The sequence below is a fragment of the Phoca vitulina genome, unplaced genomic scaffold (genome assembly GCF_004348235.1).
Source record: "Phoca vitulina isolate PV1807 unplaced genomic scaffold, GSC_HSeal_1.0 scaffold4, whole genome shotgun sequence".
Taxonomy (NCBI): Eukaryota; Metazoa; Chordata; class Mammalia; order Carnivora; family Phocidae; genus Phoca; species Phoca vitulina.
In genome coordinates, this window is record NW_022589707.1 from 15204771 (window position 1) to 15232604 (window position 27834).

The 27834-nt window shown below is 40.5% G+C and overlaps 1 protein-coding gene across 1 annotated transcript in view; it reads left to right on the forward strand.

Annotated features, from left to right (window-relative positions):
* The window catches only part of CEP41 (centrosomal protein 41), a 45063-nt gene extending 18516 nt beyond the window's left edge, over positions 1-26547 (forward strand). The window contains exons 3-11 of the mRNA XM_032401565.1: positions 8689-8736; positions 12969-13030; positions 14181-14250; positions 19639-19786; positions 21685-21836; positions 22242-22309; positions 23529-23643; positions 24111-24326; positions 25007-26547. Of these exons, the coding sequence (XP_032257456.1) occupies positions 8689-8736; positions 12969-13030; positions 14181-14250; positions 19639-19786; positions 21685-21836; positions 22242-22309; positions 23529-23643; positions 24111-24326; positions 25007-25155 (1028 nt within the window). The 3' untranslated portion in view covers positions 25156-26547. The remainder of the gene's footprint in view (positions 1-8688; positions 8737-12968; positions 13031-14180; positions 14251-19638; positions 19787-21684; positions 21837-22241; positions 22310-23528; positions 23644-24110; positions 24327-25006) is intronic.
* The last annotated feature ends 1287 nt before the right edge of the window (positions 26548-27834 follow it).

Below are 27834 nucleotides of genomic sequence, written 5' to 3' on the forward strand. Positions count from 1 at the left end.
TGTCTCTCCATGTGTTTAGATCTTCTTTGGGTTTCTTTCATTAACACTGTATAGTTTGCTGCATAAGTGTCCTGTACATGTTTTGTTAGATTTACACCTAAGTATTTCATTTTTTGTTTAGCAATGGTAAATGGTATTGTCTTTTTAATTCTGGTGTCATCGTGTTCATTGCTAATGTATAGAAATACAGCTGATTTTTGTATGTTTCTCCTGAATCCTAGGACTTTGCTAGATTCACTTATTAGGTACAAGAGGAGTTTGTTTGTTTGTTGGGGTTTTTGGTTGTGTGTTTTTTTTTTTTTTTTTTTTTTTTTGTAGATTCCTTGGGCTTTTCTCATAGATTCCTTGGGCTTTTCTCTGTAGACAGCAATGTCATTTACAGAAAAGAAGTTTTATTTATTCCTTTCCAGTCCGTATATGTCTTTTATTTCCTTTTATTGCCTTATATTGCACTGGCTAGGACTTCCAGAACTATGTCAAATAAGAGCGATAAGAGTGAATATCCTTGCCTTTTCCCTGATCTTAGGGGGAACACATTCAGTCTTTCATCATCAAGTACAAGGTTAGCTGTACCTGATTGAGGAAGTTTCCTCCTATTCCTGTTTTTCCGAGAATTTTCCATCATGAATAACTGTTGAATTTTAACAAATGGTTTCACTGCATCGATTGATATAATTATATGATTTTGTCTTTAGCTGGTTAATATGGTGGATTACCTTGATGTGCAAATATTGTACTATTGCTGCATCTATGGACTAAACCTCACTTAGTCATGGTGTGTAACTCTTGTTATGTATTGCTCAATTCTATTTATTATTGGGCTAAAGATTTTTGTGTTTATATTAATGAGGTAGATTGGTTTGTAATTTTTTTGTGTGTGGGGGGGACTGTCTTTGTCTAGTTTTAGTAGCAGGGTAACACCAGCATCATAAAATGAGTTGGAAAGTATTTCTTCTTGTTCTGTTTTCGGGAAGATATTGTGTATTATGAATTATACACTTTAAAATGGAGACTTTTAGGGGCACCTGGGTGGCTCAGTCGGTTAAGCGTCTGCCTTCGGCTCAGGCCATGATCCCAGGTCCTGGGATTGAGCCGCATGTCAGGCCCTCTGCTCAGCAGGGAGTCTGCCCCTCCCCCTGCTCATGCTCTCTCTCTCTCTCAATTAAATAAATAAAATCTTTTAAAAATACCTTTAAAAATGCATTGATGTTCATTTTATTGCTCACGATATGGTCTATCTTGGCATATATTCCATAGGCACTTGAAAAAATGTACATATGTGTATTTTTGCTTTCTATATTCTTCTTTCCTGAGGTTTCAAGATTCCTTCTTTTCCTTTTCCTTTCTTTTTTTTTTAATACTTTTTTTTTAAGATTTTATTTTATGTAATCTCTACACCCAATGTGGGGCTCAAACTCACAACCCCAAGATCAAGAGTCACACACTCCACTGACTGAGCCAGCCCAGTGCCCCTACTTTTCCTTTTTGATTAGAGAACTTTCTTTAGCCATTCTTTAGGGTAGGTCTACTGGTAAGACCTACCCTAAAGAACCCTACCCTAAAGGTAAAACCTCTGAGTTTCCCTTCATCTGCAAAATGTCTTGATTTCCTTTCGTTCCTGAAGGGTATTTTCTCTGAGTGTGGGAGCCGAGGTTGACAATTACTTTCTTTAAGCACTTGAGCAATATTGTTCCACTTTCTTCTGGATGCCATGATTTCTGATGAAGAATCTGCTATCAGTTGAACTGTTTTTCCCATATAGGTAAGGTGTCATTTTTTTCTCTTGTTGCTTTCAAGGTTCTTTTTTTCTTTAGTTTTCAGAAGTTTGATTATGATGTATCTTGATGTGGGTTTCTTTGGGTTTATCCTGTTTGGCATTCATTGGGCTTCTATGTACATCTATAGATTTATGTTTCTTGTCAAATGTGGGAAGTCTTCAGCCATTATACCTTTGAGTACTTTCCCATCCCCACCTCCTTGATCCTCTTTCTGGTGCTTTGATGTCACCTCATCATAGCCCAGCAAGGATAGAAATCAAGCCCGCACCCCCCCTCCCCCACCCCAGCCTTTGCTGACAGGTGAGGGTGATGTTTGGTTGGAGTAAAGCAGTTATTGTCTGACAGTTTTCTGGCTTGCTAGGGTGCCCCTTCCCTAGGCCTTTGGGTGGGGACAGCAGGCTTTTGTTAGGGATTTTTTTTTTCCTCTCTCTCCATTGATGTTTCTGGATCCTGGCTTCTTTAGCTCCAAGTCTAAGATATATGAGGCAAACAAACAGACAGACAGACAGATAACACAAAAAGCCAAGTAACCCAACTATCATGCCATTTCTTGGGTCCTGAGGTCCCCAGTCTGCCTTCCTCTCTCTAACCTATCAAGTCTTCTTTTCTATTTTATAAATAATGTCCAGGGTTGTTTTTTTTTTAATCAATTTTTTTTTATAATTGATATGTTATTTTCTTAAATTGAGATATAATTTACATACCATAAAATTCACACTGTTAACCTTTTAAGCAGTTCAGAAGTTTTTAGTACATTCACAAAGTTGTGACACCATCATCATTCTAATTGCAGAACATTTTTGTCATCCCAAAAAGAAAGCCAATATCCAAGAGCAATCACTTCCCATTCCTTACTTTTTCCAGTCCCTGATAACCACTAATCTGCTTTCTGTATCTGTGAGTTTGCCTATTCTGAACATTTCACATAAAAGGAATCATGTAATATGTGGCCTTTGTGTCTGGCTTCTTTCACTTAGCATAATGGGTTCAAGATCTGTCCATGTTGCAACATGTATCAATACTTCATTATTTTTTACTGCCAAATAATATTCTATTGTATAAATATATTCTACATTTTGTTTATCCACTCGTCAATTAATGGACATTTGGGTTGTTTATACTTTTTGGCCATAATGCTGCTATAAACATTAATGTACAAATTTTTGTGGGAATATATGCTTTTAATTCTCTTGGTTATATACCTAGGAGTCACATAGGACCGTATGATGTAACTCTGTGTTTAATTTTTTGAGGAATTGCCAAACTGTTTTCCAAAGCAGCTGCACTACTTTGCATTCTCACCAGTAATGTAGGAGGGCTCTTTTTCTCCACATCCTTGATGATGCTTGTTACTGTCCATCATTTTGATTATAGTCATCTTTGCGGATATGAAGTGGTATCGCATTGTGGTTTTGATTTGCATTTTCCTAATGACTAATGATGTTGAGCACCTTTTTATGTGCTTATTGGCATTTGTGTATCTCCTATAGAGAAATACCTATTCAAATCACTGGCCTAGTTTGTACTTGTTGTTTTTTTTTTTTCCTATTGCTCTGTTATAAGAGTTCTTTTACATATACTGGATACTAGACCCTTATCAGAAATATGATTTGCAAATACTTCCTCCCATTTTGTAGGTTGTCCAGTGTTTTTGTTGTACTTAGCTGGAGGAGTAAAATACATCTACTTCATCTTCCTGGAGTAAGAAGTCTCCCAAACTAGTTTTATAATAGCTTTTGGAAGGGCCAAAGTGTACTTCATTGCTTAAAACTATTTTAAAGTCAGTGTGGGGCTATCCTAGTGTTCGATTTTTTTTGTTGTTTCAAACTTAGAAATTATTTTAAAGTCAATTTCAGGGGAGGATTTTTTTTTTTAAGATTTTATTTATTTATTTGACAGAGAGAAACAAAGTGAGAGAGGGAACACAAGCAGGGGAAGTGGGAGAGGGAGGAGCAGGCTTCCCGCTGAGCAGGGAGCCCGATGCGGGGCTCGATCCCAGGACCCTGGGACCATGACCTGAGCCGAAGGCAGACGCTTAACGACTGAGCCACCCAGGAGCCCCAATTTCAGGGGAGGATTTTAATGTTTTTTTTTTTCTATGCATTTTTGTGATTTCTCTCCCTGTGTATTCAGAGAACATTTCCACTTGTTGTGCCACGGCCAGTTGGTTATGTGCCACGATACATGTCCTGTTAGCTCTCTGGGTAGCCACTGGGGCCTGGGGCAGCCAGCATTTACACCAGCGTTTTGTTCAAATATTATCATTTATATGTATGCCAACAGGTGCAAAGGGTGAGGAGTCCTGGTTAAGAGAGCACAAGAGTAACCTTATAGCCCCGTGAGAGTAAGGAGCCCCTGTCTATGGTATGTTTTTAAGCTCTGCAGTCAGAGCAGTGAAAATAAGCACAGGTATGAGTGAACATTCCTCATTTCTAGGCTAAATAGATGGGTCTTTAATCTTTTCTTACCAAACAGTGAGCAATTCAGAGTTAATCACAAGAAATCAAGAATTGCGTGGTATCTCCAGTCTTCACCCAAATCACCTCCTGAGTTCTTCAAAGACTGCTGTCTTCTTCCTGGGTAAAGATTATTTTTTATTTCTATGCTTCTGACTCTACTTCTCCTATAAACTCAAACACTGCTATATAGCCACAGCTAGAAATACCAGAATCATTTTGAACTTCAAATATTTCTTTTGTTCCATAGGTGCCTGGGTGTCTCTTACCAGCTCCCCAGCCTTGCCAGACTGTGCCATGAATGGATTATGCTTCTGACGAAATCCCTGACGGCGTTTTGTTGGGTCTCCACCGCAGGGTTCTTGTGTATTCTCAAGCACCCTCTCTGGGTTTCCCTTCCGCAGCACCACAGGCTGATGAAGGGACACTTTCCAAACCACAGGGCTCTCCCTTTGTCAGTGTCCTACACTCTTTCCTCGCCTGCATTAGCCTCTCATTTCAATCTCTATCCAATCTAATTTCAAATGTCCAGTTTTCTAAAATTCTGTAGATTTTTCTCCACTGCATCTCTTCTAGCCTTACTTTTAATTTTTTAAAAATTCACATTACTCTTGTTATCTCCACACAAACTAGTCATGTCCTTTTTTCTTCTTTAGTCTCTACTTTGTCTGAATATTTGCTAATAGCCTTGATCTTAAGCACTCAAACTCATTACCAGACTAGGTACTCTTCACTTTTATTTGGTATTTAATTCTGTTTTTTATGTCAAAGGAAGAAATGTATGTAAAAGCCTTTTATAAACCAGAAAGCACTATACACTCATATAACTTATTGAGATTAACAAAGGACCACTGTGCCGCTTTTCACGCTTTCTGCTCCTTCTGAGCCAAAAGAACTTCTCCATAGAGGGAAATATTGAAGAAAAATAAAGCAATGGAGTTGTCTCTTAGCAACTGAGTTCGTGCCTTATAAATCTTGCCCACTTTAGATTACTGCCGCTCAAAATCACTTGCTTTCCTTACTGACTCAGTGCGAATAATGTTATTAAATTATAGGAAAACAAAGGGAAAAAAAATCTAACGAACGAGTCACTCCGTTTATCGATTGTTCTCTCTCTTGCGTAGCACTATTGATAGAGTTGGGTTGTCTCTTTCTCTTGATTCTAATTGCACAACTTTTATATATATATAAGTATATATATAAATAAATATATATATATCTTTTTTGCAATTTAAATTATAAACTAAGTAGAAGCTAAATACCACCTTACACATTTCGAGGTTACCCAAGTCTTGAAATAATATGGATGTTACATAGGTAGTATATAACATATACTATAATAATAATCAAGTTGTGCATAGCTTAAAGAAAATCAGGTGTCCAAAAACTCAAGCCAAATTGGGGCATGATAATTTGTGTTATAAAATAATTCATTATAAGGATTCTTCAGGTAGTAGATCTTCATAGTATATTTCACTTAGCAAATAATTCCAAGTACCTTTTATGCTAGACAATGGAAGAGATAAAGATTCTGTGTGTGTGTGTGTGTGTGTGTGTGTGTGTGTAAATAGTCTTTGGCTTTCAGTATCAGAAGGTAGATAAGACTTGCACACAAATAAGGCGGTATAATGATAAATGCCTTGTGAGTGCTGAGCTGAGTGCTGTAGAAGTTCAGAGGAGGGAAAGGTCACTTCCAGCTGGGTGAGCTATTATGATTACATGGACAAGATGACATGTTAGAGAACAGAAGACCAACGGAGAGTTTGTCAAGTTTAGTAATTAAGGCAAGATTGAAGAGGCAGGTAAGACGTTGGCGCCTTTAGCTCTAGAACAAGGAGTTTAAACTTTAGTCAGGAAGCAATGGGGAGCCACTGACATTTTTTTTTTTTTTTAATCAAAGTCTTGTCTCAGAAAATTTATCTAGCAGTAATGTGTAATTTCAGTTAAAAAAAAAAAACTGGTTTGCTGATAGTCTTTTAAGCTCCTTTTGTATGAAACAAAGCTGCATTTATAAATAAGCCAATTATAGAATTGATTCATTTCTAGTCTTTTTGAAAGGTAGTCAAAAGCCTATTTTCAGATGCAATTAGATCCAGTAAGATAAGCTGCGTAGTTAAGATGTAAGCGTTCTATGAAGCGGGGTACAATACTACATTTCATATTTTCTAAAATCATTTTTAAGGATCTTTTGTGTCAGCTATTCCTAGTGTCTTTCTCCAGCTGAAACAATGCAGAAATCATCCTCCATTTTCTCTTTCTCCCCACTGCTTCGATAGAATGAATGTCTATAATGAAAAGACCTTCTTATCGGTCGCCCTCTCAGATTTGTGCTTAATTTTGCCAAATATTTGTATACCTCTGCAAAAGACTGCGCTTGCCTGCCTTCTCCTTTAGTGGGAGAGACAGTAGGAGCGCCGGCCTACCTCACAGGGTTGGTGTGAGGCCCTGCTGGTACAAAGATGAAGTGCTGTGTAAATACTCGGAAAATGCTGATAATTGATTGATTGAGAAATGGCCTTCAGACACTTTGCTAGTGGAAACCGCTCTAGATTGGAAATGCAATGTTTTTAATAATAAAGACCATATAATACGGCTGGCTATTGTCTTCCTTGTGTGGTGTGCCTCAGGGAATTTAGAGCATAAAATGGGTCCCACCTGCTACTATTAGGGAAGTCACACTTCCTACATATTTACCTCACGGTGAAATCGTGTTTTTAAAACAGCACAACGAGTATGTTTTTGTGAGCCATATTACAAACCAGGAGGTTGGGAACATTCAGCCCGGCTTAGTTACTAATTTGCTGTGTCACTGAACAAATCGGTGATCCTTTTTGTACCTTAGCTTTCCGACGAGACTGCCCGAAGCTGCCCCGCCAAAAGAAGCTAACTGTTGGGTCAGCAACACGCAAATGTAGGGGACTCAGGAACACTTGTAACCAAAACCTATTATGTAAAATAGCTTCAGAATAAGACGGCAGGACACCGAAGAGTGAGCACAATGTTTGCCCTGTCTTCTTCCCCCATTGTATTGACCAGTGGGTTCCCGCCTGAGGTCAAAGTTGCAGGGGAGAAGGGTGTGCATTGAGGAAGAATTCGTGGTTCCCACTCCGGAGATCCGGTCACATCTCAGGTCACTTCCAGCCTGAAGAACCTAGAAAAGATCATATTTGATTCTACTCTTGGTCTGTGGTGCTATTTGGACCTCTTAGCCATTTTCAGTGTCTCTCCTGAGAAGGCTCAGGCCTTTCAGCCTCCCTGACTGCTGTCATGTCTCTCTGGCTTTTGGAAGGCCACAGTCTGGCTGTAGGGCTATACTGTTTCCCGCTGTCTCATCCTGATCCGGAGAGTGTGTGTCTTCAGGTGGAAAAAAATAAATTTTTGTGACTCTGGAATTTTATTCCCTGATGAATTCATAAGTAAAGATTTAATAATAACGTGATGTAAGTTGTTTTTTTGAAAATGTATTTTGGGTTTCAGAGCAAAAATTTTCTCTCTCTACTTCTGACCTAAAACGTGAAGAAAAGCTCAGGCTAGTCCTGAAAAAACATCAGTTCATGCCATTAATTGGAAGCATTTCTTTTATCTGAACTTGGGACTGAATCTGACTAGCTCCTCCCAAGGCTTAAAGGTTAGGAGCACAATTTTAGAAATGAGAAACTTTGAAACAGTTTTCCCCTTTTTTGCTGTATCTTTCGAATGCCAGGCAGAGCTTGCCGTGTTGAATCAAATTGAAGCATGCCCAGTAAAAAATAATAGCCTGTGGCTTGGGAACTAGACCTTAGTTCGTTCGGAAACCAAAAGGATCCTGGCCCCGTTTTAGTGTATGGAAACCCTCCAAACCACCTTGGCTAGCCCCTGGTATTGTAGAACCAGGCTGCAGAACACGAGGGCTTGGTGCTCTCCGCACTGGTGGGAGTCCATGGTGAATACTAGCGCACAGACTGTGTGGTCTAGGTCAGGCTGCAGCATCAGCACGAATAGTTGAAGACCAAGTTCAGGAAAGCGAGGGAAACCACAAAGACTAAGCAGAGAGCAAGGGCTTGCTTGGTAGCCACAGCGGCACATTTTAGACATTCAGAGATCATTGCTTCTTTCTTTCTCCTTGGCACATCTTCCCCACAGAAAGATTATGGGGGAATAAAAGGAGGAGGAAAGCCTTGACTCAAAAAGAAAAAAAAAAAAAAGATTATATAAAGTGATCATCTGTATGGCCTGGGGCTTCCTAGTGTTTACTGGGTATGTACGCTTTCAATACATTTGGCCAATACTTTCCCCTTGATTCCTCATCGTTTAATGAGGCTGTATAATCCAGAAGAGTGTGAATGAGGCCCATTTACCTACTGTGATTCCATAAGAACCGGATAGGAAGGCTTGGGGAATACTTGTACTCCATTCTGTTTTTACAGTATTAACTCATTTTCTTCCATTAAAAGCCTATCGTATTCTCTTTTTAGGTAACAGTATGACTAAATACATTGAGAAGCTAGAAGAGATCAAAAAAAGTGAGTAACACTATTGACGGTTTGGGAAAATAGAGCCCTGAAGTTCTAGAAGTTGGTTATTAACAACCTTAGCCCCATCCTACAGCTGACAGGCACGGAAATCTGTGGGAGGCGGGCGAGCCTGGCAGGTGCCGAGGAGGATGTGGGAAACACCATGTACCATCCCAGCCAGCTGCTGAGGTTGTTGCCTGAGGGCCGAGTTCTGCCCGACTGACATCCCACCGGAGATGTTAGTGTTGAAATGCAGAATGAGCTCTCTAGTTAGGCAGCGAGAGTCCGAGCTTCTGGTTTCATTGCACTGCAGTCTCCACGACCTTTTTCAAGGTCATGATCTTTCCTACCTTCTTCGTTTTCTCTATGCCCGAGATAGGAATAATATTATCTCTTCTTTCATAACCTCCTTTTGCGTATAAATTAATCAGTTATTCATGAAAGACATTGAGAGGTAAGAGAGAGCGAGCTTAAAGTGGTGCTATGCCTTATGAATTCATTGCAGTCTGCTTTCCTTTAATTAAAAATCATATTTCATGCATGTCCTTTTTACAAACTAATCTGCTTCAAAGATAAGCTACTAGTCACCGAGTGCGTCGCCCTTGCACAAAAATCATAATTTTTCAACCTGTGTCCAAAATGGCTGGAAAGGGTACACAGCAAGGCCAGAATTAAAGAAGTAGGAACATCTATTTCCTAAGATGGATTTGTTCATCTCCTCAGGAGAGGAACCCAGTGCCAGGGGAGTAGTTAGCTGATGGTAGTAGAGAGGCGCTCTGATGGTTCGTAGTTCAGAACTTCGCTCTGGTAATACACATCCTTCAGGAAGAGAATATTACCAACCCAGAATAAACCAGAACTTCTGTTTTTATAACACAGGCCTTTTAATTTAAATGATAATGTTTCTGCTTCTTTTGAATTGCCGCGGTATTAAGAAACCCCAGCCAATAGTGTGGACTCAGGAACAGCTTTATGCTGACTCTTGATAGTTGCCGTGTTCAGCTATAAGGGCTAATGTTATAGACGTTTGTTTTTTCATGGGTAATGTCACACCATCCTTTTCTTCTTTGATCCTTTATGTCAGATTTTGTACTTTTATTATATTTTACATTACATAAGTATATATTCTTTAAGTATATATTACCATTTTAAACTGTTTGAAAAAAATCTCATTTACTCACCCATGCTTCACTGTTGTCGTCCTTAGTTCATCCACAGCAGGTAAAATTCAGCTGGCTTGCTTCTGGTTGGGCTTGCAATCTCCTTTTGCCTCCTATCCATTCGTAGCTTAATGTAAGCTCACATGTCCACACCAAGATTTGTCCCCTGAAAATGTCCCGTTCCACCCAGATTGCTGGACCCTGTTTAAAACATTTCTTAAAAGCACAATGTGGTTTCTCTAATATCTAAATTCTAAATGGAGCTGGTCTCCCCACACTCCACCGCGCCCCCCAATACCTCTAGAATAGAGTCCTTGAAAATGTTTGCTTCCCTCTTTAGAAGTTTTGGACTTCCTTTTAGGAAGACAGGAGGCCCCTCTCACCTTGTTTCACACACTTTGTGCTGATTCCCTGACTAGAATTATTTCGGATTCTGATTTGAGATCTACATTTTGGAAGCTATTTCCTTCTCTTTTCCTGTTTTCTGTTGTAGATGTTCTTTTGGGTCAAAAGGGAGGAGAATATTGCCTTGTTTCGTGACATCCTAGACCCATCACTTTTCGTGGGTTACCTTAGATGCCATGTCTTTCTGTGAAATCACAAACCTGTTCTGTTACTTCCTTTGATTTGTCTTCCACTGTGAGCCCAACTTCCCTTTGCTAGTAACGCGTTTTAACAGTACCCTGAAAACGCAGAATTCCTTTGTAATCTGAATATTCTTTCTACTCTGTCTCGGGAAAACAGACACTCTGTGTCTATTGACTGCTCACAAAGCCTATTCTTGGCTTCTGGTGGTTAGATGACACTAGCTGGACCCAGTGTGAAGCATCCTAGATAGTCAGGTCTCTGTCCTTCCAGTAACTCGAGAGAGGCATTCTGAGACTCCAGACTTACCGGAGAAGCAGAACTTGATAACGTATCTGAAACTAGGATTTTTTTTGTCTCCATCCCAGAGTTTGGGAGAAGCGACCGTAGCAGAAGCTCCATCCTTAAAGCTCTGTTCGCACTTGCAAGGACAGAACGACAGAGCTTTCCAAGTCAGCCTTTTTTTATAAGCTTTAAAACTTACTAGTAAAACATCTAGTTTGATCTTTTATCTCTGAGTAATAATGTCAGAAAGTCCTACCGATGGCTGTCCTTCTAAACAAGAACCAGGTATGTAGAGTTCAGGCTCAAATGTGCAGCGGGATGCCCAGCACCTATGAGAGGATGCTAGAAATGCCAATCCGTAGAACATAGTAGAGCCTGTTTTTCGTTTGAGATCATTTCTACTTAGTCAAAGGGGATTTGAATGTGTACATTTTGTACTGGGAATGTGAAGAAGTGGAGAAATATTTCAAACTATGTAACTATACCAAAAGAATATCAATGGAGAAATGTCACAGTGCAAGCTACTTGAAAGCTGTTGACTCTTTTTATTGGCTGATTTATTGCCATTGTGATTTATATAAATGACTTTTGGTGGGCAGTTTGGTGGCAATTGAGAGGAGACTGTGGTTATTCAGCTGTACTTTTGAAAGCTTCTGCCCAGCCTCTTGGGTCTGCATCCTGGCAGGTCTTAGAAGTTCCTTTGCATTTAGGTTTGTTACCTTGTTGTATCCATAAGAAGCTATTCTGAGAATTTTCTAGAAGTAATGGTTAGTTACTAGCCAGATGGCTCTCTTTGAGACATGGAGAACAGAGAAGCTTGAATTCATTGTAACAGGAGTCTTGATATAGTGACACAAATCTAGTTTTTAAAGTACTATTACTTCCTGACTCTGAATCCTAAGGTGTTTGGTCAACCAAGCTAACGTTATCCTCCAAAGGATTCGTTCTGTGTTGGTTTTTGGAAAATTCGTGGAAATGATTAGGAACACCAGGTAAATACTTTTAAATACCTTTAATCCTTTCCTTTGTTGCTAGGATTCTCGGTTTCTGCGACTTCTATGCTGTGAAGGCCTTAGTAATTATCCCCCTAACCTTTAGTAATTCGGAAATAATGAGGAAGTACTTAAGGAATCATGGGCGCCAATATAAAAATGTAGAAGCGAAGGGAAGCGTAAGGGTGGGTGGGAGTTCGATGCTGAAAACTCAGAATTGGCAGTCATCTTCAGGAAATTTTAAGGAAGCTAACTTTTAGCATGTCTCTGTGGGACAGATACTAGGTCATGTGAGACTGGCTAAATTTTAAGACTGGTCAATGTGATATCAAGAACTGTTAATAACAAACAGGCGTAGAAGTGCCCCCATTTGAGTCGTGTCTCAGGACTGTCAAGATAGCACTGAATAAATATTGATGTTTCAGAATGATTTTTTTTAATTGTGGTAAAGAAAAAAAAACACATATAACATCACATTTACCATCTTCACCATTTTTAAATGTGACACTGCTGCACAACAGATCTCGGGAACTTTTTCATCTTGGAACACTGAGTAGGTGGATTTTTACTGAAGTGAAGTTGTGGAGAAACTGATAGAATAGATTATCAGGACCAGGCCTAACTTTATGCCCAGCATGGTACCCCGGGGGGGCGGGGGGGGGGGGGAAGTGTCCTCTGTCTCCAGCATAATTTGTAACCTCAGGAACAGAACCGGTCTCCCTTCAGGGCAGAGTTAGAATAATAGGGTGTGAATGTCCTACCACCTGTTTGACCTGGGGCAACTGAGCTTCTCTGGGTTTCTGTCCTCATTTGCAAAATGCAGACGTTTATTCCCTGCTTTGTTCTGAAAAGGATTTAAAGTGGCTTACAAAAATGGTGGTCAAAAGAAAGACAGCAGAGTAAAAGGGAAAAAGGGTAAGCGGATAGAATAAATGCAAGGGTTAAAGTCACAAGACACAAAAGGATGGCTTGTAAATTCAACTTTAGGTTTCCTACCAGCCAAAGCAAGGGGTGGGGGGGAAGGGGAATAAAGAGGTGATAAGAATGTGTGGCACACTTAATTTTGACCATACCATGAGGATCGTATATGAGATAATATATGGAAAAGCATATAAATCACTTGAAAATTATACCACATAACTTGACGACTAGAAAGAATGAGTACCTCTAAGAAAGAAAAATATACCTAGAAAATTATTTGTCCTATCCTGCTTTTCAGATTATAGATACAAAAAGGATGAGCTTTTCAAGAGACTAAAAGTTACAACTTTTGCCCAGCTGGTAAGTTGAACGATCCTCCATTGGAGCAAAGACTCTAATTTGTGCTGGTTTATGTGAGTATTTCTAAATTCCACGGCTAAGTAATGTTTGCAGAAGGGTTTCTTCTGATTCTTTACATTTCACCTATGGGAAGATTGATGTGTGATGTGTGTGCTCATTCAAGGGTAGTATGAACAGTCTTCTTTGATAAGAATTTTATAAAGTAAAGTGTACATTCCACCTTTAAACCATCACACTTATGGTTTAGGTTTTATTTTTTTCCTTGCACGCTTTAATTTAGTATTTAGAATCTAGAATTCTGGTCTCTGGATTGTTTGGACATTTTTCTCCGTGAAACCAGGTGATTGCCATGGGCTATTTTGTTACTTTGGGAAAGTCACTTTCTTCTTTCATTTGAAAATTAGGGGCAAAGTGTCTCTCTGGCCCCCAAACATGAGTTTCATTGATGTACCTCAAGGTGGATCTTGGGTCTTAGGAGCTGAGCTGTGAAAAGTGCTTTAAAAACTGTGTGTAGGTAGGGCGCCTGGGTGGCTCAGTTGGTTAAGCGACTGCCTTCGGCTCAGGTCATGATCCTGGAGTCCCAGGATCGAGTCCCGCATCGGGCTCCCTGCTCAGCAGGGAGTCTGCTTCTCCCTCTGACCCTCCTCCCTCTCATGCTCTCTGTCTCTCGTTCTCTCTCTCTCAAATAAATAAATAAAATCTTTAAAAAAAATAAAAAATAAAAAATAAAAAAAAAAATAAAAACTGTGTAGGTATAGTGTTGTGATACATATATTCATAATTATATTTATTTCTTCATTGCATGTAGAATTGTTGATTCAATTCTGTCATTGTAAGTACTGCGTGTTGAGACTGAAATATATATGATTATTTATTCACGTTTCTTATCCTAAATTGTCCTTTTGGTCTTTTAAGTTTATTATGTGATGTTTTAAATGAATCTTTTTTTTTTCTGGAACTATCATCTGCGGTATGATTACCATTCCCAAAATGAGGAGGCCTGAGATTTAGTCTCCAGTGGAGGACACTGACAGTTCCTTAAACCAAGAGATCTTTGATGTTTGATGTTTCCTCGTCTGTTATAAAAGACAGAACTGCCTCTGTTTAAAGACATACAGGCATCTATACATTTCATTCTTTCTTCTATCAGGTCATCCAAGTTGCTTCCCTATCTGATCAAACACTGGAAGTGACAGCTGAAGAGATTCAAAGGCTAGAAGGTAATGAGAATTGAGGATGTGGGGCAAATAAACGATTGACCATTTGACTGAAGGTACTCACCCTGTCCGCCTTTGCTGTTGTGTTCACAGGGAACTGGGACTTTGATGGATCTATTCGCAATTAGATTGTTACTCTCTGAGAAATGGTACCTGGTGCTTTAATTGTTAATTCTTATTTCTTTTGAAAAGCCATCTGGTTTTCTGGCTCTAACATTTGTAGTTTTAAATGTTTTTGATGTGTTTAATATACTGATTACTTTTTTTCCAACAAATATTTTTAGTGCCTTCTATATATGCACTGGTCTCAGTATGAGGCGCTAGGAGACTACAGAGATGAGTAACGCCCAGCTCTGCTTACATAGAGCTGGTAGCCACATGTGCGCACGTGCACACACGTATGCGTGTTGGATGAGGAGAGTGATAACAGAAGCACAAAATCATGAACGTGGCAGAAATTCATAATGGAGGACTAGGGAGAAGCCATCATTTGTTGAATATATATTGCTAAGTACTTCACTCAAGTTTTCTTATTTAATCTTATCAAAAACTCTAAAAGGTACACTTTAGAGATGAGAAGCCCAAGCCTCAGAGGTTAAATTACTTGCTTAAGGTGAGACAGCCGTAAGGAATGGGCCCGGGTTACAGATCTACGAGTGTCTGGTAACAAGCAGTGCCTTTGCTGTGGGAGTTCTGAGGAAGGAAAGGCACTTTCCAGTTAGAAAACTGAGGTAGGCTTTCTGAGAGCTTTTGAACTGGGCCATAAAGGAGGGTAGAATCTCACAGGTGCAAGTTAAGGGTGAAGTTCTTGCAACCTGAGCAAAGGCATGCGGAGAATGAGAAGCTCCAAGCGAGTTTGGGGAATGCGTCATCCCGCCTGGCAGCCGTCTGGGGGAGGCATGGGTGCTGGGTCGGAGATAGGGCTAGGGAGATAGGCTTCTAGCTCCAGGTTTCCCTTCTGAAATGCCGAGTCGAAAATAAAACCCCTTAGTTGTACTGTCATGAAAAGAATACATAGAGTTAAGGTCTTTATTTTATCCTGAGGTACTCAACCATCAATGTGTGGCTGTTTACTGAAGGGAAATGTGTTCTGTGAAGGTTGATGTAGGCCAGGACTTTGACTTCTGATTTCAAGACAAGTTTCTCAGGAAGTCCGAGCCCTGGTTTTGTGCAACTTAACTGTCATCTCCCTGGACTTGTTTTTGTTAGGGAGGATAAAGAGCACCTGACAAAGACAGGAATTTATCTTTGACAGATACCTCTCATGGCAGAGAAATAAGGGCTCTTTGTAACAGAGATAATTGAGTCTTCTCATAGAAGTACTCCCAATTTTAACCTGGTTATATAAGTACCTGGATTTGGTCCTTTAATTCATTGCAATTGCAGCACCGGAACATATGGGCACATGCAATTTTCTCTTCTGAGATGAATTTGCACAGCAAAATAGGCTCTTATAAAGTAGGACACCATAATGTGTGAGTAATATTAGTGTTTTTCTAGTGCTCTACACAGAATAATAACTCACTCAGGAATGCCTGTAGAACAGATTGTATGCATATTGGCTATTTTTGAAGGAATAAAAAATCTCCTTTTGTAATGTTTACTGTTTTTTCCTGACTTAAAAGTGTATTTCTAGAAAATTAGAAAACTGCAAAAAATATATATAAAGAAAATTAAAATAATAATCCCTGCTAACATTTTGCTCTGTTTTCCCCCCTACCTAACTGCCCACCCAAATCTGTATTCTTTGTGTATACTTTTGAATTGTGCTGTTTCAAATTAACATTTTATCATGCATACTATCCTATGTCATTAAGTGGACTTCAAAGGCTGAATTGTGAAGGTTGTGTTGTCATATAATGCCTGTCCTGTGGCTATACCATAATTTAATTATTCTCCTATTGGACATTACGGTTTTTCTAATTTTTCAATTTTATAAAACAATGCTCTAATGTAAATACATAAACGTTTGTGTGCGTCTGATTATTCCCTGAAGATAAATTGCTGCAGATGGTTGAAGGGTGGAACCATTTTAAGATGCTCAATGCTGATTCCACATTATCTCCAGAATGGTTCTTCCTGTTTGCATTCCCAACAAATAAGTGAGAAGACCTGTTTCTCTTCATCCTAGGCAATGCTGAATAATTATCATTTTTGCAAACGTTTGCCAATTTGATAGATGAAAGTGGTATCTAATAATTTTCCTTTGAATCTCTCTGATCATGAAATTGAGCTTTGTGTATCTGTCTGTTTATTGGTCATACCTATTTCTTCTGAGAACATTCCATGTCCTTCCCCAGTTTTTTTCCCTCATGGAATGTTCATCTTTTACTGATTTGTAAAAGCTCTGTATATTAGGATATCTTTAAACATTGGAAACCAGTACAGCCTTGAAAATGAATGAGAAAAAGCTTTACTTAATGATTTGGAACAGTTTTCAAGCTGTATCATTAAGTAAAAATAAAACAACAAAACAAAAAACCAAAGTGTAGAGCAGTATGAGTGGCATTCTCCTGATATGTTAAAAGGGGAAGAAATAAAATAGATGCAAAAGTCTGTAGTTGTTTTATTTCTGGAAAAAGACATAAATCTGTGAAGGTAGTTCCCTTGGGAGAGGAGGCCTGAGGGCCTACGGGTCTGCAGTGGGAAGGGACTTCCTTTCTGTATTAATAGTTTTATCTTGCTTGCATTTTTACCTTGTGCACAGGATCTTTTTTCAATTAAAGCACTAGTTAATTAAAAAATGCTTTGTGAATTAAGTATATTAACCTTTCCTCATGCATCTAGGTCATAGATATTTTTCCTAATTTGTTACTCACCTTTTAACTTTCTTCATGTTGGTTTTTGACATACACAAGGTTTGCATTTTTACGAGATTTTATCTATTAGCCTTTCATGTTATGTTTTCTTTTATTGCCTTAGGCTCATAAAATCCAAAATAAGATAAACTATTCACCTATATTTTCTTCTATTAGCTTGCTTGGTGGTTTTGTTTTTTGTTTGTTTGTTTTCCTACATCAATCTATTTGTTAATATTTTGGTATATGATGTGAGGGGGTTTTCTAAATTCGATTTTTCTAGATAGTTGGCACAATATCCCACCACCATGTATTCACTCGTTCTCCCTTTACCCACTGGTTTGTGATGTTACCTTTAACATTTATATTAGCTTTTTATATATATTCTGGGATTTGTTTCTGTGTTCTCATATACTGTTGTTCTGGTTTGTGGGTCAGCATTGTTTTGATCATTTACCTTTGCAATATATGTTACTATTCGCTAAGGCATATTCTCTAAATTACCCATATGTATGTATGTGTGTCTGTGTGTGTGTATATAAATATACAATATTTATATACATATATAATATTTTATATATATATATATACATATATATATTAAAATTATTTTCGTTCTCATCTTTAAAATCCTTTTAAGCTTTCCAGAAATCCCGTTGGGATTGGTTTAGGGCTAAAAATTAAGTTTGGAAAGGATTAACATCATTTCACTTTTAGTCACCCAGTCAGGAATGTGAAAGTACATCACTGTCTTCATTCGGGTTGTCTTTAATGTCTCTTAAGTAAAATTTTTATAAGACCTATAAAGGATGTAAGTTTTTACAGGCCCTTTACATGTCTTAATAGGCTTATTTTCGAGGAGAGCATATCTTATATTTGCAGTTGTTACTGTAAATGAGATGCTCATCATATTCCTTTCTAATTGGCATATAAGAAAAGTAGTTTGTTAGTATTTCTTTTTTTAAGCTAACCACATACTTATTTCCCTTATTCTCATAGGATTCTTCTGAAGTTTCTAGGTATATATATCATATGCAAAATAAATGTTAGTATCCTCTTTAATAACTAAGCCTCTTATTTCTATTTCTTCTCTCATTGTACTAGTTAGAATAGTAAATTCCCAGACTTTTTGGTACAGTCTCCCTCCGCACTCTTAAACTGAGGACCTCAAAGAATTTTGGTTTATGTGCATTATACCTATTAATATTTAGGATATTAAAAATTTTAACTGAGAACTTAAAAATATTTATTTACTATTTCATTTACAAATAGTGATACTGAACCCATTGCAAACATAAATAACATTTTTATGCAAAATAGCTGTATTTCCAAACCAAAAAATTTACTGAGCATGGCATTGTTTTACTTTTTTTTTTTTTTTAAGTCTCGATGTCTGATTTAATAGTAGACAGCTGATTCTCATGGCTTCTGCATTCAGTCTGTTGCAATATGCTCTTTGGGTTGAAGTACATGAAGGAAATCTAGCCTCACACGGACCTGTAGTTGAAAAAGGGAGACTGTTTTAATAACCCTTCCAGATAATTGTGGATACATATCTTTGATACCATACTAAAACTTGACGACTGTAGCTTCTTAAAGGTTAGTTGTAATGTGGAATCTGAAACCATATCAATGCATGTTTAGTACTCTGTTCCATTAAACCCACTGGTCTGTCTTGCACTTTGAATTAATCTTCCTACCCATGCATGATTTTATAACATCATTCAACGGTCATTTGGAAAAGATTGATTCACGGAGTTATGAAGATCTTCCAAACATTGACAAATTTCATTCATTACACAATATCCAAAAAAAAATCATATTTATTAATCTCACCACCTATCTTATCAGAAAAGTCATTAAGTACAGGGAGGCAGTCAAGCTCCTGATGGAGAACACGGTTTCCAAAATTCTGATTTTTGGTCAAAATTGAATCTTTACAACAGATACCATCAGTTGTTTTCCTTGAAATGACAGTTCGCTTAGATCATTTTTGAGAAAATGTCTGCCACATGCACAAGTCTAAGTAACTATAATTTCTCTGTCAGTTTTCCTTCCAAGTAAAAATGGTGTTCAGGGCAAAAGCAGCCCTAATCACACTAATACTTTCCCTTGAGACAACCATGCCATCTTGGTGTGGAGCCAACTTGCTACATACGGACTCCCTATTTCATCACACAGAATATTCAAAAGGTGTGTACTTAAAGATGAGATTTAATAGAATTATGATTATGGCTCCATCGGGGACTTTTTTAAAACGTGACTGCCGTATTTATTTCTCGAGCGCGTTCATATTGGTGAAAAATATGAAGCTCACTAATAAAACTCGGTGCCTCTGCCCCACTGTTGCTCAGGTGCTCACAGGTTTATCCCCCATGCTTTGGCACCATTCGTGCAAATATGAACATAGTAGAAGAGACCTTGCGGGTCCCCCTGACAGGGTCTCGGGGACTCCTGGGGTCCTAGGTGGTAGAACTTCCAGGACAATTTAATAATTGTGATAGGATTTCCTTGTCTTGACCTAATTTCAGTGGGACTGCCGTGAATAAACTCGGAGGTCAACTTTACTTATTTATCCCTCTGCAAATCTTAGACAATGACTCTTCGACGACTTCAGAGCCCGACGGGGTAATCGGTGCCAGGACCAACGGGAAGGGGAGCCCCAGGGAACAGTCGCCAAGCCCCATGCAGTTCATAACGAGCGCGGGAGCCGGGGACTCCAGTCGCTCCACTCTGCAGAGGTACGCTCATCAGATCTATGTTTTCCCTGCATTTTACTTCATACTCCTTTGGATACCAGTTTTGGTGATTTAATCACCGGAGAAACAGACTGGCAGTAGTCAAGTCCCACATTTTCACCCCAGCCCTTCTAATTTTCTCTTGATATGAATGCCACCACCTGACTCTTTTCACAGCATCTTAGTGAAGGTAAGAGTATATTGATAGGAGAGCATTAATTTTCACTCCTGAATTCCATCCTTCTCAGCCTTCCTGGATGCAGGTTTGCTATTAGGACTTAGCTTTACAACTACTATCTTTTGATTCCCACTCCTGCCCCCTTTTCTGTCTGCTACAGCTTATAATTACCCTGTCTGCAATCAGAAGAAAAATAGAGTGCCAGTCGCCGTGCTCTGATATTAACACAGGTGCAAAGGAGCATGAAAGCAGCCTTTGGAGTGAGTTCTCAAACTGCACGGGACTGGTCCTTCTTTCTGCGAAGACTATGATGCAACGCTTTCTCGCAGATATTAGGTGTTGATTATAAGATGGGGCTGATTTTCGGCGCACGACCATCCCTTCTACTAGCAAAACAGTTGTACCAGGGAAACTAGTGCTGCTAGGGAAAGAATTGCTATCATCAGTACCACTGTTATTTTTTTTAAGATTTTATTTATTTATCTGAGAGAGAGAGCAAGCGTGGCCACGCATGAGTGGGGGGAGGGGCGGGAGAGAGGGAGAAGCAGGCTCCCCACTGAGCAGGGAGCCCGATGCGGGGCTCGATCCCAGGACCCTGAGATCATGACCGGAGCCGAAGGCAGACGCTTAAACGACTGAGCCACCCAGGCGCCCCCAGTACCGCTCTTGTTTTTTTATAACTACTTTATGCAAGAACTCTAAAATTGGAATTAGCGACACAGACCAGTAAGACTTCCATTGAGGATGCAGTTTCATAGGAAATAGATTTTCTTCTTCTCCTGTGCACTCTGTGGCATCTAGTTCCAGCATTTATCGGGTCTAAGTGAAGAATTGGATTTGCCACGCTGGGAGAGGAGCCATCAGGCCATACTAGTGTGTGGTCGGGCACACACGTCTTCAGAGTTGCCTGGGAAAGGCGTCCTCTTCTTCCACTACAGATATTTCACTCCCTGCCATTTTGTTCATAACAGCCACTCCTCTTAAGCCTTTGATTCATATTTTTTACCACATTTTGTCTGTAATCTTAATATGGTGACCAGTTTTATGACCTTAGAAACAGAACTGTCAATAGCAAGCTCATTCATTTAATCCTAGTGTTTCCTCTGTCTCATTATATGAATGCCACCAAATCTAAAAGCCTCTTCAACCTCAACACTGTCACCTATAAACCGGGAGTAAGTACAGATAACTATTGAAAACATTAAGATTCAAAATACGTATCGGCTAGGTCGCTGTGTAAGTAGATGAGATACATTAATCGATGTTGGTTTATGTTACATCTAATGTACATAGAAAGCCTTCATTTTTCCTGTCCTACCAACCTGATTCTTTCCCCTTTTGGTCTGCTTTCTTACACTCCTCACAATTCCCTTAGATTAACTGTTGGCCTCTTTCTTTCTCTGAACGCTGCCCTTGTTGCTGGAGGCGGCATGTGCCCTACGGTTTCTGCCCCCTCAGCCATGCTAATGACCTAACATGCATTCTCTGAAGGTACGTATGGATGGACACGTGGCTCCCTTCCTCAGGGTCCAGTGTGACAGAATGGGAATCCATACGGTCGGGCATTCAGAGGCAGAACTGAGACACCATATCCATTTTCCTTTTTCTTTGAAGTGTCCTTTGAAAAGACACTGAGCCCTCTCTGGCTATTCTGAAGAAACGCATTTGACCTTGAAGCCACTCACCCCTGACTAGTTTCTGCTGACCTACTTTTCACTTGCAGCGTCATCAGTGGTGTTGGGGAACTGGATCTAGACAAAGGGCTAGTGAAGAAAGCAGAGCCCAACACCAAAGACAAACCTTATCCCGACTGCCCCTTCCTGCTACTAGATGTGCGAGACAGAGATTCTTACCAGCAGTGCCACGTTATTGGAGGTAAGAGAGCGAAGGCGTTCTCGTGTCTCACTCCCAAGAACAGAGCCCGTTCTGGAGTCTAGGCAGGCTTGAGCCACATCCCAGGGTCAGCAGTTAAGGAAATTTTTTGTTAGCTGGATCGATCATGGGAATCTGGAAGTTGGCTCTGCCATAATGCTCTGAGGGAGGCTGGTGACATTCTCGGATGGCTCTGGGGCCCGGGGCTAAATGTCCGAAATGGTGACATGAAGCTTCCTGTTGTGTTCAGTGTCCTTTTCTCTTCTCTCAAAAAAGTATTTAGGTTTATGGCTCGTTGATTTTGCAAATATGGTTCTTTGAGCTTTTAGACTTTAAACCAGCCGGGAATTTGGGGCCAAGTTGTACTGAGAGCTACAAACATCCTAAGCTTTTTCATTCTCTTTGCAGCTTATAGTTACCCAATTGCAACTCTGTCTAGAACGATGAACCCTTATTCAAATGACATTCTTGAATATGTATCCTTTGTTGCATTTTAAGGAGTTGGGTGGTTTGAGGACTGTAAGAGTCAAACTTATCATGAATCATGCTCCTAGGAAAAAAACCTGGGTAAGGACCTTTGATATTAATTAGCTTACTTAGCATATTTTAGAATGTGGATTCTTAGCTGTTGCTGAGTATCCTGACCATCTTGGCAGATGCTTCCAAGCCATCCTGCAGTGGGCCAAAAAACATTAGGTTAAAGGCTGTGATCTGTTGAGAGTTAGTCCTAAGACCTTTTTTCCCCCCAGAAAACTTGCCCAAGTAAAACCTAAGAGTAAATTTTTTTCTTTCTGTTTTAAATTTTTTCTTCTTCAAATCTTACTTTCTTTTTTGGCTCATAAAAATTACACAAATAGAAAATAATTTAAGCACTGAAAAATATAAAAAAGATTGATAATCATACAATTGAACAACTCTGATTATGTTTTTTGCATATTTTATTTCCAATTGTCTTCTCTGTATTCTTTTCTAACAAAGTAGAAATCATACTGTAGATATAATTTGTATTTTGATTTTTCCTCAGTTCATAGTACAGTGTATTTCTCCATGCTAACACAAGCTCTTTATAAACTCCATTTTTGATGCAATACTTATCTCATCTTACTATATACTATACTATGATTTACTTTTTTATTTATTTTTTTTATTTTTTATTTTATTTTTTATTTTTTTAAAGATTTTATTTATTTATTTGAGAGAGAGAGAATGAGACAGAGAGAGCACATGAGAGGGGGGGAGGGTCAGAGGGAGAAGCAGACTCCCCGCCGAGCAGGGAGCCCGATGCGGGACTCGATCCAGGGACTCCAGGATCATGACCTGAGCCGAAGGCAGTCGCTTAACCAACTGAGCCACCCAGGCGCCCAACTTTTTTAAAAACTCTTTCTCTCAAATGGGCCTTTAGGTGGGTCTCCTTTTTTTTACTCTCATAAATAAGGCTGCAGTGGACACATAGGACAGAGAGGTTTTCTATGTCCTCACCTGTGAAATGGAGATTGTCAGACCTTTCAGGGCCGTGAGGATAAAAGAGCTAAAGGGTATAAGGTGTGGAGCTAGTGATAATCTTGGACCACAGTGATAATCCATTTATAAAAAAAAGAATACCAGCTCAGGAAGGTGAACCTAGACCGTTCCTCGCTCCCTGGGAGTTTCTCAGTAGTTCCAGTGCGGGCGAACCTTAACTCCTGTGACTCTTAGAAAAATGCCCACGGCAAGGTCATCATTCTGTACGACGATGATGAGAGGCTGGCCAGCCAGGCGGCCACCACCATGTGCGAGCGGGGGTTTGAAAACCTCTTCATGCTTTCCGGAGGTGAGTGGGCTGTACTCTGTTTGGGACTGAAAACACAGGTATCTGGACTCCCAACCCTTCAGCCCCTCCCCTATCACCCTTTTCCTGTCCACGTTCAGAATTTAGAATCCTGGAAGGAGAGAGAACCGGGCTGGCTGCAAGGGGTCAGGAGTTCTGTGAAACTTCCGTTAGCTCCATCAGCACATGTTTTTAATTCCTGAAATAACGCTGTTGCTTTCAGGCTCTGTGAGAAAGCCTTACTGCTGAAGACTGGAGCAAAAGGATTTCTGGTGGAATTCTCAGAATCCCGCCTAACCACCAACATTTTCTGGTGTAATTTGCTTCATGGTGAAGCAATTAAGATGTCACGTTCTTGTGTTGGCTCGGACTGGAAGGCCAAAGATTAGGAGACATGCAGCCACCTTTCTAGGTCTTGCCTTCGCCTCACCATGTTAACGCTGCTTTTTCTGATGCTCTTCCACACCTAGGTCTAAAAGTCTTAGCTCAGAAATTCCCAGAAGGACTGATTACCGGTTCCCTGCCAGCATCTTGCCAGCAGGCCCTTCCTCCTGGCTCTGCCCGGAAACGATCCAGCCCCAAAGTGCCGCCCCCACCAGCTGAGAATAAATGGAGATTTACCCCAGAAGATTTAAAAAAGATAGAATATTACCTGGAAGAGGATCAGGGTCCTGCGGACAATCCCAGTAAGATATTTTGACCTTTAGAGATCATGTTTTCTGTAGAGCTTTGAAAATGACCTCATCGTATGAAAAGTTTGATCTCATATTCGAGTCCTAAAATATCTGTAGGGGATGGGGAGTGTAAGGGTGCTGTGTGGGGAGGGGTGGGGGCAAGGGGTGGTGATCCCAGGTTGTGGGAAGAATTAGACGTTGCATATAGACAGAGAAGGAGAAAGGATTTATGAGTCAGATAACATATGTATTTCAGGCAGAGTGGAGGGGCTCAGCTGGGGCACTAGGACTCCCTCTCCGATGGGTTTTGTTTCCCTCTCTGGCTTCTGGGCACCTCGAAACCCTGCCCAACGTTCCCTTGAGCACACTACTTTCTCTTCTCTTTCCCCTAATCCCTCCTGTACCCATTTCTACCAAGAAGGAATGAAGGCCAGGCTAGGTTGGTTGGGGATAATGGAGAGGAAGAAAACAAAAAAAGGTCACCGGGCTTCCTTTTGTCCCTGCCCCTTCCCCATCTTCAAGTTGATCTCAAGGATGAAGAGTAGGTTTTAGCCTAAAGTAGACACTGAATAGGACTTCATTAGCTTAAAAGTGGTTGTACCCTAAGACTTCATTAACTTAAAAGTATACTTGGCAGATGGCGCCCGGAGTCATTCTTGCAGCTCTGCTCCCTGCTTCCTTGCCCCCTTCAGGCCGGCTGAGCCAAGTGAACGCCGCTGGAAGAGACTCCAAGGTTCCAGGCGCCCGCAGCAGTCAGAACCTGCCCGCCGGGGGCCCTGCTGGCCCCCCAAACCCCCGCTCGCTCAGCAGCGGCCACATGCAAGGCAAGCCCTGGAAGTAAAAACTTTGTCCGTCTTAGTCAAATAAATACTTCTTCTCCTTTCGGAACCCCTGAGCAGTTCCCAAGTTGGTCATTTTCAGAAACTGCCGCAGAGGAAAGACCCTGCCATGTGTGACAGGCCCTCTGCCCTCTGCCCGGGGCCAGCTCCTCGCCTGCATCCAGCTCGGAGGGAGTTTTACAAAAACCAGAGGCATGACAGGCTCTAGTGTCCTCCCTATTGTTTACAGAATATTTCAGTTTCTGAAACTGAGTAGGAAAAAAGAGTCTAATTTTTTAGGCCCCTTTTTCTTTCAAATAAGGTCCAGCTTGTATTGGGTCATATCCTGCATCGTTTTGTAAATTCTTCAGCCCCATCTGGTATGTTCTTCCCAGCCACTTCTTTTTCACTCACTGGTCTTGATTTCATTAAGGTTCTCCAGGTGGGCTTTGCAGCAGCCGTCCGGGGAGTGGGGGTGGATGCTTCTTACCTCTCAGCCACCCCCAGGCCTGGGCCCACTGGCTGAGGAGCTGTCTGCCCAGCGCCCGCCGCAGGCTCTGTCGTGAGTTGGGAGGCTGGCACCTGGAGCTGTGCTCAGTTTTAAGGTTTGGTAGAGCCACCCTTGCGCTCCCTGAGTGTTCCTCCTCACCGGATGTTTTCCTGGAACCAGCCCCGTGACCATGTGCGCTCAGCTGCCTTCACCCTGGGGCCTGAGGGCTCCTCGCAGAGAAGCCCTGGCCGCCGTACGGGCCTGTGTTAAGGGCCACTGACGCACCTCCCTGCCCACCCCGACCTGCCCCTCATTGGTGGTCGGTTTCTCCTTCGTAAGTTTCCACTCCCCAGCTCGGGCCAGTCCATCTTCGATGGATAGAAATTATGGCCACTTGAAAAAGCAGCTTCAGTTGGGCAACCTCAGGCACACAAGGTGAGGACAGCTCCGCGTCCTTTGTCAGGGCTGACAGCCCCTTTAAGCCCTAGCTTAAAAATACAGTATTAGTCTAATTGAGTAATTAGTGCAATTTCCTGCTTACTTTTCATTCTCATGACTGAGCTGTGATTAGGAGGTTGTGATTATAGATTCTGGTTTGGGCCAGAATTTTGAATCAGCATTAATTGAATTGCTAGGTGACTGACATTCATTCCATTTAATTGGGGGAACAAAAGACCTCAGGTAAGGATGAGGGACTCCGAAATCATCAGGCAAAGGGAGAGAGCCTTGTTAATTTTTATGGTCTGTGATCTGTAGCTGTGATAAGGGACCAAGGAATAAATTGTGCTCTTTGTCATGGCAACCAGCTTCTGAAAAGCCAACTGAAAATTGCCTGTCCTTAGGTGGTTCCTGCTGCCGGGTAAGATTTGCCTTACCGGGACTATTTTCTCGCCACCAAAAAAAAAAAAAGAAAGAAAAGAAAAAGTACCGCAGTATTTCTAGCGGGGGGGGCGGGGGGGGGGGCGGCTGTGTTTGTAAGAGAAATAAAGGTAATAAATATTTCATAGAGACATATGGAAAAATAACTTTCAGATTCAGCCCAGTTCTGTTTTAGTGTGTTTATTCTTCTCTACTTGATTTCCAAAGTGCAACATATTCCGATGCTTTAGAAATCAAACAAACCAGGGACATTGTTCAGATGTCAAGCCGTGCCCAATTTTCCACAAGATTCAAGAATCTTGTATAAAATGCAGCCAACGTACACATAGCTTTAATGAGGAGCCTGTCATGTTTCCCCATAAATTTATTGCCTGAGAACTTAGTTCAGCCTTTTGCTAATGCCAGAATGCTCTGGCTTTTTATTTTCTTTACGGCATAGATTTTAAAAAATGCAAATTTTTCCACACTCAACTTTCCCCTAGCATGGACAAGATTTTCGGCCATTTATGACACATATACATTTTCAAGGGAAAAAAAAATCTCTCTCTGTAACAAAGTTCTGTTTATGCCATTTTAAAGTTGACTAGTCAGGAGTTTCAATTTCCCCACTCGATTCTACTTTGAAAGTAATGGTAGTCCCCCTTTGTTCCTACTCTGCATTCCGATCACCAAACACTCCTGGAGTGTGAGAACCTACTGTGTGCCATATATATATATATATATATATGGAAAGTCACTGTAGCCAAACCTGTTAGAATCGCTGTGCATTTAGCTGAGACATCTGGCAGGTTGAATACATTTATGTGTGTTTCTCCATAGTGCTTTGCCTGTTGGTAAGGATTTTAAATCACTGCTCCTCAAAGACCTGTTCTGATTCTGCTCTTTGTGTGTTAAATGTCCACTCGCAGACAGGTTTTAACATGCTCGAGTTATTGCTTCAAACATTCTACTTTGCTAGTTTCTTCATTGGATTAACTGACATGTATTATTTAAGTGATCAGTGGTACTTTGTGCAATTATGAATGCTGAAGATTAAAGTACATAGTTATTAATTTGTTGTTTGCTATTCATATGCTGAGATCTGCCAACTTCTCTCTTCCTCTCTGTTGAGATGATCTGGGGGAGCCACGAGACTGAGGTGATTTGAAAGCATGCCTCTTTTCGCGGCATCTCCCAAGAAGGCACATATTCTTTGTTTTTTGTTTTTTTTTAAAGATGTTATTTATTTATTTGACAGGGAGAGACACAGTGAGAGAGGGAACACAAGCAGGGGGAGTGGGAGAGGGAGAAGCAGGCCTCCCGCGGAGCAGGGAGCCCGGCCCCGATCCCAGGA